This window comes from Rhamphochromis sp. 'chilingali' (genome assembly GCF_963969265.1).
Source record: "Rhamphochromis sp. 'chilingali' genome assembly, chromosome: 4".
NCBI lineage: Eukaryota > Metazoa > Chordata > Actinopteri > Cichliformes > Cichlidae > Rhamphochromis > Rhamphochromis sp. 'chilingali'.
The window spans coordinates 4,526,570-4,540,949 of NC_137948.1; the positions used below are offsets into that span (position 1 = coordinate 4,526,570).

Consider the following 14,380-nt stretch of genomic DNA (forward strand, 5'->3'; position numbering starts at 1 on the left):
AGCCGTTTATTAGGCTGAAAAAACATGAATACAAAAACGAAGCAAGGTGAACAGGGGGCGAGAACTAAAACTAAAACCTGACAAAAGTTACACAAACATGATTCTGAACAGGTGCATGCGAGGAACTATGAATAGGAAACATGAACCATGAAAGAATTTAAACCTGAAGTAACATGGAGGGAGGAAAACGGATGACCTGACAAAGACTGAATGAAAATACACATAGGAGGTGATCAGGGGAAGTGGAAACACATGGGGAAACAACTGATTGGGATTAACACCACAGGCGAAGCAAAACAAAACACAATGAACATGGAAACACCAGACTCTTCAAAATAAAACAGGAAACACTGAGACATAGACATAACAACACAAGCTTGACACGGACATAAAACACATGAGAACCGATAAGGGAGATGAGAGCATGGGTGTAACTAAAAGTAAAACAATGAGGACAAGAAAAAGACTCATAAATCAGGAGACAGAGATGAAACAAAAACTAGAATAAAACTCGACTAAATCCCGACTAATAATACAACACAAGAACATAACATATTTTCAATATAATATAAGAAAATCAAAAATCCTTTTCTGACTTTAGTTGGAAAAAAATATGCCCGTCCATGTCAGTTTAGGTGTACATAGTGTGTAGTCTTATGCAAACAATATTTGAACCTGATGCACTAGAAAGAAAAGAAAATCAACTACAACTCTTTTTCACACGCATTGTTTTATTTGCAAAATACATTTTTCACATAAAAAAAAAACATCTCAAGAAAGTGGAGATGATTATGCTGATTATCACTACAGGTTGCAGAGTGAGTGCTTCCCAGAGCAGTGATTTTCCCCCAGAGACTGTACATATGTCTGCTGAGCTACACAGCAGGTTGTCCACTTCCTCGAGCTGCAATTCTGGTCCCCAGACTTCAAGTCTGCTCAGTGATGTGGGGAGCCCAGGCAGCAGCTTGATGTTTGGTTAAAAACATCCAATCATCATATCAGAAAAAAAGTGAAAACACATTACATATTCATCATGTCGAGGTAAAACCTTAAACACGCTGTCGTCATTTAAAAGTTATCTCACACTCAGTGGATGTGGGATGCAGGCTGACGGTCAGAGGAGAGTGTTGTTTGCTTTCAGAGCCTTTACATTGAGGGAGAGGGAACATCATTAAAAAAAAATCCTTCTAAAGGCTACAGGTGAAACTGCACAATGTATAGATGCTGCAGACACTTTCTCAAGCTTCAGATGGCACAGAAGCTTGTAGTTACACCTGGAGGTTGAAGGTGGAGGACAGGGATCTGAAATAGTTTGTGATGCTGCGACAGACTATCTGAATCTTCAGGCAGATGTTTTAGCCTTCAGGCAGCAGCTGCTGGCGGAGACTGAGGATTGTTGGAAAAGACTGCAAGAATCAGGGTTCACGCTGGATGCTGCCATTTAAGGCTTGAGTCTGAGCTGGTGGCATAAAGCTGCTGTAATCAACTGCAGCTGCAGACAAAGGTGGAAATTGTGCACTGGGAGAAGCCGCAGGTTTTGGGTCAGGCTTCGGAGGCTGCTGGATGGAAGTGGCAAAAACTGAGGCTGTGGTTGGCTCCTGAAAGATGTTGATGGAAGGCTGGGTTCACTTAAAGTTCAGGATGCATGAGGCAGAATGTGGAGTTTGCTGCTGTAGGTGGAGACTGAGATGTAACTCGATGTCAGAGGTCGCAGTTCAGTTTTGTGCCAGAGTTTTTTCTTGCATCAAGGTCAAGCCTGTGTCTGTTTAATATTTACAGCTGAGTTCAGTCTTTTTGAGTCTTTTGATCAATATTTACAGTTTGATTTTTTGCTACATGTTTGTATTTAGCAATGTTTTGCTTTTTTCCCCCGAGAAGGCTCCCGGGGATCCGGTTCATGTGAGATGTCCACTTCTATAAGAGGAGGATAAACTTCGTCTTCATGTAATTCACTGACCATCAGTAGTCCACTATCACCCTCTTGTAAACTAATTTGTGGACAGTTAAGTTTCTCCCAGAGGCGCTGTTTTATGATACGGCCAAGCTGAACAGTATATGGCCGGGGCCGCCCATTTTTATATCTGTAAGACAGGAACACACACAAATTTATTGTTTCAGATTTGAAAAAAATATGAGAGAATTTGTCTTAGTTAATTTTTCACAAAAAATAAAGAGGAATTTCCCATTATTCTTATTTTCTATTTAAATTGGGTAAAGTATCTATGAGACAGATTTTTAATTATTTTAATAAAAATCAACTTACTTGAGCATATCATCCACTACAGAGTGGTAGATCTTCTGATACTCTTCTACGGTGTATCCATGGATCAACAGAGGTGTCTCCCTCTGCTCCAGGACACCACCGGGGCTCAGCTCAGTGGGAGAGGCCTGAGGAGTGGGAAATAGATCCTGGACAGGAGAAGTAGTCGATGGCTCAGCGAATCCTTGGGTCTGCGCAGGTGTCAGAGCAGCAGTGCTCAGTTGTGTTACAGTGATGACCTGATGGAGGTCAGGACAACTGGAAGCTTTGGCCTCTGGGATGAAATCCTGGACCTGGAAGAAGCGAAGAGCAGATTGTGTCAAATTTAATGACTTTGTTTTATTTGTTTCTATTCTAAGACCACATGGGTGTTTATTTTTCCAGATTTATCTGAATTTAGAATGCCCACTCTGTCTCAGTCAGTAAGAGCAGCTATTACCTTGTTACAGCCAGCTCCAGTGGTTTCCTGACAAGAGGATACTCTTTTCCTCTTCCTGCAGCGGGTATTGTCCTCCAAGTAAAAAGCCTTGCCGCACTGCAACAGCACAAACAGGTCCATGTTAGAATTAAGGGTGAATAAGGTTAAAGTGACAACAAGTGTTGAATAAAAAGGAATTTTAAAAAGAATAATAATCAAATAAAGAGTGTTTTGTCGTGCAAGCCTGGTCACATATTATCTGCATCTGTTGGAAGTAAATAATATTAATGAATCCTATATTTTAAAAGTATAAAGCAATGAAGTTATTATATTGGGGTTTTTTTTGCACTTTTTTATTTATTTAGATATTTTCACAGCTGGAAAAGATGCTCAGATCTTTTACTGATCAGTGTCCCGGACAGTAAGCTCAAGCGTTACCTTGATAAGGGCGCATCCAGGCTGAACAGAGCAGACTCTTTTTCGCTTCCTGCAGCGGCTGTCATCCTCCAAGTGAAAAGGCGTGCCACACTGTTATAACACACAGACACCGATGTTAGAACAAGGGTAAAAAGAGCAGCTGGTAAATTTTAATGAGTATTTCTTTAAAAAAAATTATTTGAAGAAGTATTTTGCTGAATATGTCTGCATCTAGTGAAAATAAAGATAGTAAATACTCCTGCACTAGTCTAATGAGCTTGGAAAGAAAAGCGACTGGACTTTGTCAAGTTTCTTTGAAGATGTTTCACCCGAGAAGCTTCTTCAGTTCTGAGAGCAATTGGTTGAGAGTCTCAGATTTTGAGCCCCCAAGAGGGTCATGGAGCCCCTATTGTTCCTCTTGCCTAATCACACGATCCAAGGTGTGAAAACTCGTCTAGGTCACAATCAGCCAAGGTTTAGGGTGAACCCATGGTGAAACCTGGCCCCACCCTATCATGTAATTTACTGAGGTCAAACGGCCCAGGATGTGAGTGGGCGTTAAAGCGTCTGGGAAGGATCCCAAAACTGGATTATTGATGCCAGACCGTTGGTGTTCAAAGATGGTCATTCACAGCAGACATAGATGCTTCTTTCACTCCTCTTTCAAACCATCTGTCTTGGTCCAAAATGTGAACATTGGCATCATCGAAAGAGTGACCTTTGTGGACAGCCGAGCCTTGTCCCGTCGAGGTGGCTCTTCCATGTTGTGCCATGCGTTTATGAAATTGCTGTTTGGTCTCTCCAATGTAGAGGTCTGAGCATTTCTCGCTACACTGTACAGCAAACACTATGTTGTTAAGTTTGTGCTTAGGAGTCTTGTCTGTGGGATAAACCAGTTTTTGTCCGAGTGTGTGGCTGGTCTGAAACGCCTTCAAGGAAACCTAAAGAAGTCCAGACGCTTTTCTTTCCAAGCTTCTTAGACTACGATGACCTGGGTGACTCAGAACCTTCACAGACATACTCCTGCACTACATGACCACCTATTATTTTTTTGATGCCAAATCATACATCACAGCAGGTCTCACTACCATTTTTTTAACTTTCCCGAAACTTGTCCGTTTCATTCAAAAGTGGGCTAATTTTAACAAATGAACACGTGTTTAACCCTTTAAGACCTACCATAGAACCAAGGCCGCCAGAGCTTACTTTATATCTTTACATGCTGTAGTGCCATTCATTTTTGGGAGCATTTCAAGTTGCTATACATCAATACAACTGTTACAGCCCATATTTTAATAATATGTATGCATTAAGTCCATAGTAACTACATAAATTGCAAAAAAGTGCAATAAACTACAAAAAAATTGAAAATCGTTTTTGTTTAGTTTTTTGCAAAAAATAGTTTACAACAACAGGAAATTTATTTTGAGTGTCTTCATAGTTTTATTTTTGAGATACTCCTGCAAGCACTTTTTATGCAATATTTGCAAAGCTATATGTAGAAGGAAACCGTGACCTAGGACAAGCTGATGGCATAAGATGTAAGTACAACTCCTCCGGTTTCATATGCAAAAAAAATTATTGCGCTAACTTACGCGGTTCCGGTTTTACAGGGATTTAAAAATAGTTACGCAAAACGGAGCGTGCCCGCTCTGACCGGCTTTAAAGGGTTAATAAATCCATTGTTATCTCCATGTGCTGCATAGAAGGGTGATTTCTGTGATATTGTTTTGTAGATTGTTAAATACATTTGGGATGAACAACCAACTACTTACAAACAAGTCAATTTTGAACTGTAAACATAATGGGGGGGACCATAAGCTAATTTTTGCCTAGGGCCTTGTTTTGAGTTGATCCGGCCCTGCTCTAACAAATAGAAATCACAAACTTTCAACTTGCATGTCCTTGTTAGAAAAAAATTCTTTTCCTTTTCTTTTTATTAAATTCCTAAAAATGTTGCTTTTTTGAACGAAAACTATTTAAATAGTATACTATTTAATGGCGTCATATCTACATTAGATATTTACAAGGTTCGAATATATCACACATGATGCAGCTCTGCGCGCACTGATCTGCGCTGTCTGTCTCTTCTCAGACAGTGGGTGGGGTTAATTGAGGTCTAAAGCACTCACAAGTAATTAATATCACCCAACAAACTTCTCTCATAGCCTCCTGGCAGCACATTTCGATGCTACCCTTTTTTTTTCTTTTCTAAAAACCTTGAAACCTCACATGCGCCGTGATGAAAGCGGTGTTCTGGGAGTCAGCATGGCTTTCAGTGCAGGTCATGCTGAAGAAAATAGTCAGTGGATGTGCTGCTTTGAAAGAAATCGTCGAGTCTGTGAAAACCTGGCTTTTCTGCACCGCTGAGCCAGTGGAGCTGAAGGACGAGGCCCGTCTTTATTTGCATAACACTGAAATGTGTCAGGCTTTCTTTTCACCTCTTTTGTCCAACGTTTCATCCGGATTTCACTCAACCAATCACTCGCGTTTACTGGAATTACTCAATTAATTACCCTAACCCCGATGTAAACGCTCTTGTTCATATTATAATGACTCTGTAATAGGGTTTTGGTTAGTAGGACTGCTGTATCTTTACGCCACAAATAGTTGCATTTGGGTCTTTTCCAACATTACAAGGAAAGTGAATTAATGTATGAATAAAATAAATTCATCTGTTTTTAAAGTACTACAAAGTTTGAGTATGTAGTTCCTAAGTGTGCCTGAAGGGGGCAGTTATACAAAACTCATTTTTAAAATTTCAATAATAACAAAAAACAAACACATAAATATGTACGTAGCTGTTAAAATCCCCACTTTCCTCCATTCTTGTATTAATCCAGACGGTCAAAGTTAAACACTGATTTCTGATGTTTCTCTGCACCTCACATAGTTTTTTCACCAAAATTACAATGTAACTAACAAATGAATGTATACATTAATGGCTAAATAAATGCTTTGGTTTTCGTTAAAATGCACCTTTTTGTCTGATTTACGGGATATGCTTCATCAACTAATTCAAAAATAACAAATTAAGCAATTTACATGTTGATTAATTAAATTTGTAAGTCCCCGGAAGAACAAACAAACAAAACAAATCTGTTTGTATAAAAATGAATTTTTCTCTCACTTTTCAGTGAACAGCAGTAAATAAAGCAACACTGGAAAAATTCACTGAGGAGCCCAAAAGAGACCTTACTGTAATATATCCACATAACATTATATACCGGTACCCATCATTTTGTTGTATTTTGTCCCTGCTGAGATCACTTACCATCTCTGAAAAATTAAGCTTCGACGGTGTCAGCAGTCCAGGTAGATAAGAAGTTAAGCTCCTATGTGATGACCCCGAGTTTTAGCTCCTTGTTGAGTCCGCCTCTCAGGTATTAATCTTTGGCTCCTCCCACCTCATTGAGGAACTGACGTCACCTCGTTCACCTTAAGTCCCTGGGCAGGGGACTAAGACTCAATGGCAGCAGGCATTTAAATAAATGAAACATTATGGCCTTAGATGAAAGTAAGTGTGAAATGTAGCACAACTGCACCTTCTATTGTTTTTTTTAACATTAACTGAATTGACTGACGCACAGTTCCCCCTGATGCCCCTCAGCCCTGGGTAGGTTCTGCCCACTTGGCCTCTCCATTTCTGGAGGAGGATTGAATGGACACATAAAATGAAGTGTTTAGATGAAACAAATATAGTGCTGTATAAATATGTTAGCCATCTTAAGCATGTACACGGATTATTCAGTGCCATCTTTACGGCAGCATTTAGTCACTCACGCAGAAGTTTGGCACCTGGGCTACAGAAACACTTTAGAGGCAGGATTTTAAATGTGACTCCATCTGACATAAAACCTACTAAACAGCTTTGTCAATAATTTGAGGGATGTGTGAATTACCTCTGTGTTCATGCAGCTTCTCTGTAATTGCCAACAGCTTGTGCTGACAAGATAATCGATCACCACATACACGGATACCTATTCATTCATGACCGTATGCAGGCATCATGGAGCACACATCCTCCAGACATGTCTCCTTTTCCCCGTGATCAATGAGTTCATGTGAAATCAGACAGCACTCGGTTAACTGAATGAATGTGTGTGTCTATCGTGTGTCCTCCGACCAGCAAAAATGAACCTGATATTTGGCATCAGCAGTTTAAAAAATGATATTTCACTCTCAGGGGAAGTTCATTTATTTTTCTAGAATTATTTTTGCTCCCAACTATTCGCACTGGGAACAACACAACTCTGGCGTCACCATTTTCTGGATACTGGATGATAATTACTACACTGAACAGACAACGTGACAGCATGCACACGTGAAAAAGAGAGTGGGAGAAGAAGAAGAGGGAGATAAGGGCCAATTGACCGTGACCTTGAGTTTTGAAGTGATGTCTTCAGTAATGGTGATGTCACTTTGTATTTGACAGAGCAGCCAGTGGAAAGATTTGTGCCACTTCAGTTTGGCACTTGTCGCATCCACAGAAAAGGCAACTTTGACCCACACACGCACACACACAGGCAAGCGATGAGCACTCAGAGCCACATGTTCATACTTGTTAGCTGAACGAACTCACACAACAAGCGTGAGGAGCATTTACCATAACACTGAACAACAGTGAGCTGCGGCTCACCTTCCCCAACACTGTGAGAGGTGTAGGCGGAGTGGAGTACTCGGGTCTGAGAGCAAAGCAGTACAGACCACTTCAGCTGACTGAGATGGTGCTTGTATTATGAAAGGGCACTGAATCATCAACTGAACTGAATGAATCTAACAAAGCCATACAAGCAGCAATAAAAGGATGGATGAATGCAGACGGGTGACATATTAAAGGGAAAATGAATCTGGGAGGAGATCGACTAACGCTGTTGGGCTGTGGGGGGCAGTTTGACGGCATGGTTTTGGTCACCAGTTGGGGGGGAAGAGTCATTAATACAGAGTTGTTGTGAGTCTGCATGAGCATAGATTTCTTCAGTTTGTACCTTTACATAATATAAAAATTGGTAACAATTCAGCATATACTGGAATATAAAGCAGTGATTCTCAGTCATTCTGTGCATCTTTCAAATAATTATTTTAGTCTTTTACATTTAATACAATCCCATTTTCTCTACTGTCCTTTCTTATGATTGCCTGGTTCACACTCGACAATCAGAGCTTAATATATTCACAGTTCTGTCTGACGTCAGGAAATTAATCTTTCTAAATGTGCAGGTGTTCTATGTTCACAATCAAAGGGAAACAAAGTAATTTGAATCAATCATTCAGTCCTGGATTTGTATTTCAGCAAGATGTCATGCACATTTCGAACACAGCACATGTAAACATGTTTGTATTTTGGGATAATTTTGGAAATTAAGTACAGCTCAACTCTGATAGCAAACTGGCGCACAAACATCTCCACACTAGAAAAAATAGTGGTGTCATTGTTCTGGGTCATTCATCCCAGCATTTTTAGTTTGTGTTGTTTTTCTGATTTCTTTGTAAAGTGAGTTTAGTCCTTAGTTTTCATGTCAAGTCTATCATGTCTTCTGTGTCGCGTCGTTGTTGTGTTGTGCTTTCATGTGTGCTCTCTTGTGTTCCCTCGCTCCCGCTCTCATCTGCCTTTCCTCCTGTGTCAAGCTCGCGTTAGTCTTCTTCTCAGCATTTCACGTTTTATTTTGATAGTCTTGTTCATGTTCAGTGTGTTTAGTTTTGTTTCCTCCACATTTATTTTTATCAGCTGTGTTTCCACTTCCCTCATTGCCCTTTTGTATATTTAAGTCCTCTGTTTTCCTTCGTTCATTGTCAGGTCCGAGTTTAGTTTAGCTGTTGATTTTGGTTTATCATATTTTGCACTTTCGTGTTCTACCTTCAATAAACCGTGTGTTTTTTGTTAAACCTTATCCCTGCCTCGAGTGTCTGCACTTGGGTACCGCTAAAAAGAAACACAAGGTCTGTCGCTGCATACCCGTGACAGTTGGCTGAGAACAGTCTTGGTACTCTTATTTTTCATTTTATTTGCTCTATGGTTTAAACCTGCCTGTGCAAATGGTGCCAGAGGAGATACCCTGCAGCTGTTGACTGACACCAGAGTAGTGTGTGTCTCTGTTATGGGTCTGAATGTGGTGGGGATAAATATGATAACTCAAAAGATTCGGGGCATTATCATGGGTTAATAACCGGATTGACGGGTTATTTTTAAACAATCTGAAGTTGGTGATTCTACAGTGATGAAGATTGTTCAGAAGTTGAAAACATTCAAGGCGGTCTTCCTGGGAGTGAACATCCCAGCTTACCCCAGTGTCAGACCGTGCAACACTTAGAGAAACTGCAGACAAACCACAAGACTTCTGGAATAATGTCTGCACTGTGCAAACATCTCCACTTTGATTTGTCCACCAAAGTTTGGAAAAAAAACTCTCTATACCAAAGTATTCCAGAGTCAAATGTGAGGCCAGCTGTCTGATAGCTAAAGCCTGGCTGAAACTAAGCCATGCAGCAGGACAATGATTCTGAGCACAGCAGCAAATCTGCAGCAAAACAGCTGAAAAAGAAAAGAATCAGGATGTTGTGAAGGTTTAGTCAAAGTGCAGACTACAACCCATTTGAAATGCTGTGGCGGAACCTCAAGAGAGCAGTGCATAAATAAATGCCTGCAAATCTCAACGAACCAAAGCATCGCTGAAAAGAAGAGGCGGCCAAATTTCCTGCAGAACAGTGTGTGAGACTCATAAAGTCAAACAGAGAAGATTAAAGTTAATGCAGCTAAATGTGGTGCTACAAATGACTGAATTATAGGATGAACTTAGTTTTTCACACACTTCTTCTTTCAACCTAACAGCACACTGCAGCGTGTCACCTCATACTGTTCATCTGAGGTTCTATTTAGCTAATTTAAAGACCTGCGAGGGACCAAATGAGTTCTTTTTTTTTTAGTATGCTCTTTTCATAAAACCTTAGAATTGTATGTGACTGTAGGTAAATGAATTGGTAGATAAAGTTGTGCCTGGCAGGCTGCAATAAAGGCTAATGAGACATGCATCATCTAACAAAGCAGTCAGCTGTCCTCTGTTCTGGGCTTCAGAGTGAGCACTTCAGAAAGAAGGAGGGAGAATGTCAAGTGGCCTTATGTGCAACATCAAAGCTACAAAAAGGCAACGAATCACACTGATTCAGGAGACGCTGCTTCACACACTCAGGTGGCTCTGGCTCACTTGTATTCACTGGAAGCCTCAAATGCTCATAAAGAGAAAATGTACATTTACTGAACTTGGAGGGTTTAACAGGACATGCTGTGCGCAAGTGTAAAATGTGAGAAATGTTAAGCAGAACTGGCATGTATTAGCTAAAAAGGATTGTTACATGGTTTATTCCCTAAATGTGTGATTTCCAATGAAAAGCAGCAGCATCTGGAGATCTCACTCTATTTGTACCGAGAATTAATGAGACATTCTGGCTATTAAGCAGGAGGTTTCTGAGCCTGAACGTGCCTACAGCTGACAGTAGCACTCATCAAAAACCCTATGCATATATATTATTCATGTGCAGCACAACGCCACGGCTGATTTGCTGTATATAAATAAACCGTGTGGTACAACGCTGGGATCTCTAAGCGTTGCTTCAACATCATGAATAATTTAGACTAGAAAAATCCAGCCAAACCAAATATGAATGTAAAACACTGTTTTAATTCACAGTGTAGATAACGATCTCCTTACGGAGGTATGATATATAATAAAAGCTCCTAGTTCCTCTTTGGAAAAAATATGCACACTTAAGAAAAGCAAACTTGTACACCAACTTGACAGAAAACAACATTGCTAAGAAGCTTTTAATTTGAAAGAATTTTGTAACGAAGGAAAAACAGGTATTGCATTTTTTTTTTTTTTATTGTTGCCATGTTTCATTCCTCTCCTAAATTAAGTGTTGATGAAATTTCCTTCTCGCTATTTTCCTTCTCTGTAAACTAGGTTCCTTTCAACCTCAGTCAAAATTTAATCTCCTCTGGGGAGAAATAACCCAGCACAAAGGAAGGCTAGGGCAGAAAATGTTGTAGTTTACAAGGAGATACTTTGGTCACTTGATATAATTGAGAGGGGATGTGCAGAGAGCTCGCTCTCCCTATTACTCACTTCCACTTCAAACCCTTCTGCTTTACAGGGTTTCATCTTCACGATGTTATTGAGTCCTAAAACACACCTGCTCCCACAGAGTGATGTCCTTGCTCTGCCACTAAACACTAAGTGCTTCAGCTTGTCTTTAAGGCTGTGAGAACTGTTGCTCCATTATGGCACTGTGTAAAATTTTAGAAGGCTAAATTTTTATTTCTACCTGGATGATGCCACCGTACACTTGAAAGTGGGTTAGATTTAAAAGCATGTGAGCTTTGGAGTTGTAACATTTTAAAACGCAGAGAAAAAGTGACCTCTGTGAGGGGAAATACAGTGAGCTGTAATAAAGGTGCAAGCCTCCCTCGTACATACTCTTCATTTTGGTGCTGTTTTGAAACTCTTATTGAATCTTTTTTAGGAAAAATGTGCACATGTGGATGTAAACAAGATGTTGAGATATAGATGAAAAAACTCCATCCATTCTGTCCCTTGACAATTTTATTGAACTATAATTTTTGTCCCAAAAGTTGATTCTGTTCATCTGGATGTGGGGGAGAAACATTTCTTCAGTCTCAGCTGACTGCAGGTTTCCCCAACCGTGTAAACAGTACATTTGCATAATGACTGAAACCAGCACAGCTGACTAACAATGGGCTGTGAGGTCAGTTTCATGATCGTTAATATGCAAATGACATGACCACTGATCAGTGGCCGTGAGTACCATTCACCTGCTCGATGCAGAGATGGTCTTTTAAATTTTCTCCTTGACTCCTCGTTCAAACAAGCATTCCTCTCTGTCCAGGATGTGTACATCCCCATTACTGAAAGAGTGTCCATAGACTACAGAGTCCTGGCCTGATGAATTAGCTCTTCTGTATTGTGCCATCCGCTTAGTCAAAGGTTGTTTGGGTTCCCCGATGTATAAATCCTGGCAATCCTCCTGGAACTTAACAGCGTACACTTTATTACTCTTTTTGTGTTGGGGGACCTGATCCCCAGGGTGGACCAATTTTTGGCGCAGCGTGTTTTGGGGTTTAAATGCAACAGAGACTCTGTGTTAGAGAAAATGCATTACTGTTAACAAATAGGGGATCACTGAGGGTTTTCAGTTAGGCAGCAGTTGTCCTTCTCTCCTGGTGCCTTCCCAGCTTCGATAAATGTCCAGCTTTGATAACAACATTTACTCAAGTCCTTCTTGATATGATGTTCTTTTGTTTCCCTGACAGCTGTGTCTGTGGCAATGGTGTTTGCTCTGTGCTGTAGCGTCCTGATGACATTTTAAAAAAAAGTTTGCAAATGGTGGAGCCAGCACCCATGCTCCCTGTTTCTGCTGTCTGAGATGGGAATTAAAGATCTTCCACACTAGGACTTCTACCAGACAAATTTGTGCAGCATCCACCCTTGACCTTGTCCTCCAGCCCTGCTCCTGTCTTTACCAAAGTGTCTGCAACATATGACTCCAGGTCTGCTGATATGATTACAAAATCAATCATAGATCTGTGACCTCGGTTGTCCTGCTGCCATGTGCACTTGCTTGAACATGGTGTTCATCATGGTTCAAAACTGTGGTTAGTGTAGAAGTCCAATTTTAGAGATTTTTATTCTAGAGATTGGACGGTTAATAAAGCATAGAGGGCAGTGAAGCTGTTCTGCCTGCATGGGCGGTTCCAACACCCTATCAAGACGCTTTGTTTTTGCTCTTGTTGTAGTTTGTTTTAAGCACACGCTTTAAAATCCCTCTGCCCAATACAACACTGGAAACAGAAACTCATCTAGCACCTGAAACATCGCCCTCTTCCCAACCTATTTTCTAAAAATAAAAACAGGACCATCATTTCAGTCTGTCTTATGCTGAAGACTAAACATCCCCTCCCTCCTATTTTGGCCTCAGTCTTGTCGAGGTAAAGGCCTAATGGGGTAAAATGTTGTTTCTGGAGCAAGTCCAACGAGGCCAACGCAAGCAGCTTGATGAACAGCACTGTCATAGCGAGAGCGTTAATGTGCAGGCTTTGGAGAATTATGATGAGATTAGCTCAGAGCCCAGTGGAACGCCTTGTGCCCCCGGTATTTGTTTATGTCACTTTGGATTTTAGTAAGAGAGGCGTAAGTTACTGAACGACCCTCCGGTGTGTGCGAACGTCAATAAAACAATGTTATAAGAAGTAGATCATAGAGCTGAAGGTCAAAGCCAAATTATTTAGTCCTGTATTTCATCTGCATACAGGCATGCGGAAGAATTTATAATTTGCATGGTTTATAATGTTTAGTTTGTCAGTGTGTGTGTGTCTGCATAAAATAAAACTACCTCTGTTAGCAGAGACAGACTCTTTGGCGTTTTTCTGCTCCACTCTTGTCCTCCACTCTTCCCAGCTGTCCTGGTGGGAGTACATGCATAACAGCAGACTACTCCACAGTGCAGGCATCCCATCAGAGAGCCCCTACCTGGTGGGATGGTGAGATGTGATGAAATGGAGACATCAGTGTAGCAGTGGCAGAGACACTGGAGTTTCAGCACTGAGGCTTCAGTTAGCTGGCAGCACATCTGAATTCCCCACAGTCAGAAGGGATGTAGTGGAGTGTGCACATGGAGGGGAAAAACAAATTTTACTTTGGGAACCTGGACAGAGCAAACAAAGGAGGAAAGTTAATAGATTTGCAACTGAAAATACACTTCCTCCAAGCTGTGAAATGAGAATTTTGAACAAAGAGAAGCAGTACAAACAGTGCTCAGATGTGGCACAGAGGTGACAGACAAATCATACCCAACACACTCAGATTGCACCAACATGAACCCCCCTTGCCTTCTTGTTTTGCTTGTGCTGCACTACCACACCCACCCTCATGCCACCCTCCCTACTCTCTGTTTTGCTATTGCAGATGCTGGATAAATAAGCAGGCGTTTTGCCTGCCAGTGTGCAAAATGGTCCTTATTTATCTCTACCATTAGAGAGTGGGTTCTATTATAAAGCTTTGCATTATTCAGTGAACCTGAGAGACTGATCATTATGGATTTCAGCCCTTTTCCATACCGGCCCCTGGAGTCCAGCTTGGTCTGCTGGCTCATGCACTGCCACATCTGACCTTGTGCTCAGAGCAAGCTGCAAGGAAGAATGGGTCAAAACTCCTCTTCAAAAACTGAAGAAAAGATGTAAATCTAGCTGTGAAATATCAAGTTCCATCTAAATG

At 40.9% G+C, this 14,380-nt stretch overlaps 1 protein-coding gene across 2 annotated transcripts; it reads right to left on the minus strand.

Moving 5' to 3' along the window:
• Positions 1-220: 220 nt before the first annotated feature.
• LOC308395648 (uncharacterized protein) lies at positions 221-6,472 on the minus strand. 2 transcript variants are annotated; one of them, XM_080880566.1, is made up of 5 exons: positions 6,370-6,472; positions 3,117-3,206; positions 2,700-2,795; positions 2,264-2,553; positions 221-2,081 (listed from the first exon to the last, which is right to left on the minus strand). In XM_080880566.1, exons 1-5 carry the CDS (start codon positions 6,370-6,372, stop codon positions 1,847-1,849), a joined length of 714 nt encoding a protein of 237 aa, XP_080736692.1. In that variant the 5' UTR covers positions 6,373-6,472; the 3' UTR covers positions 221-1,846. The 2 variants fall into 2 exon arrangements, with proteins under 2 accessions (XP_080736692.1, XP_080736691.1); XM_080880565.1 differs by lacking the exon at positions 6,370-6,472 and adding an exon at positions 5,328-5,425.
• Between the last annotated feature and the right edge of the window lie 7,908 nt (positions 6,473-14,380).

Excerpts from the sequence above, each read along its gene's own strand:
- LOC308395648 (XM_080880565.1), bottom strand. The coding sequence starts at position 5,384 with ATGACCTGCACTGAAAGCCATGCTGACTCCCAGAACACCGCTTTCATC. Across the intron at positions 3,207-5,327 it reads CCGCTTTCATCACGGCGCAT|TGTGGCACGCCTTTTCACTT; the intron begins GTGAGGTTTCAA and ends GTGTTATAACAG. Across the intron at positions 2,082-2,263 it reads GTAGTGGATGATATGCTCAA|ATATAAAAATGGGCGGCCCC; the intron begins GTAAGTTGATTT and ends CCTGTCTTACAG.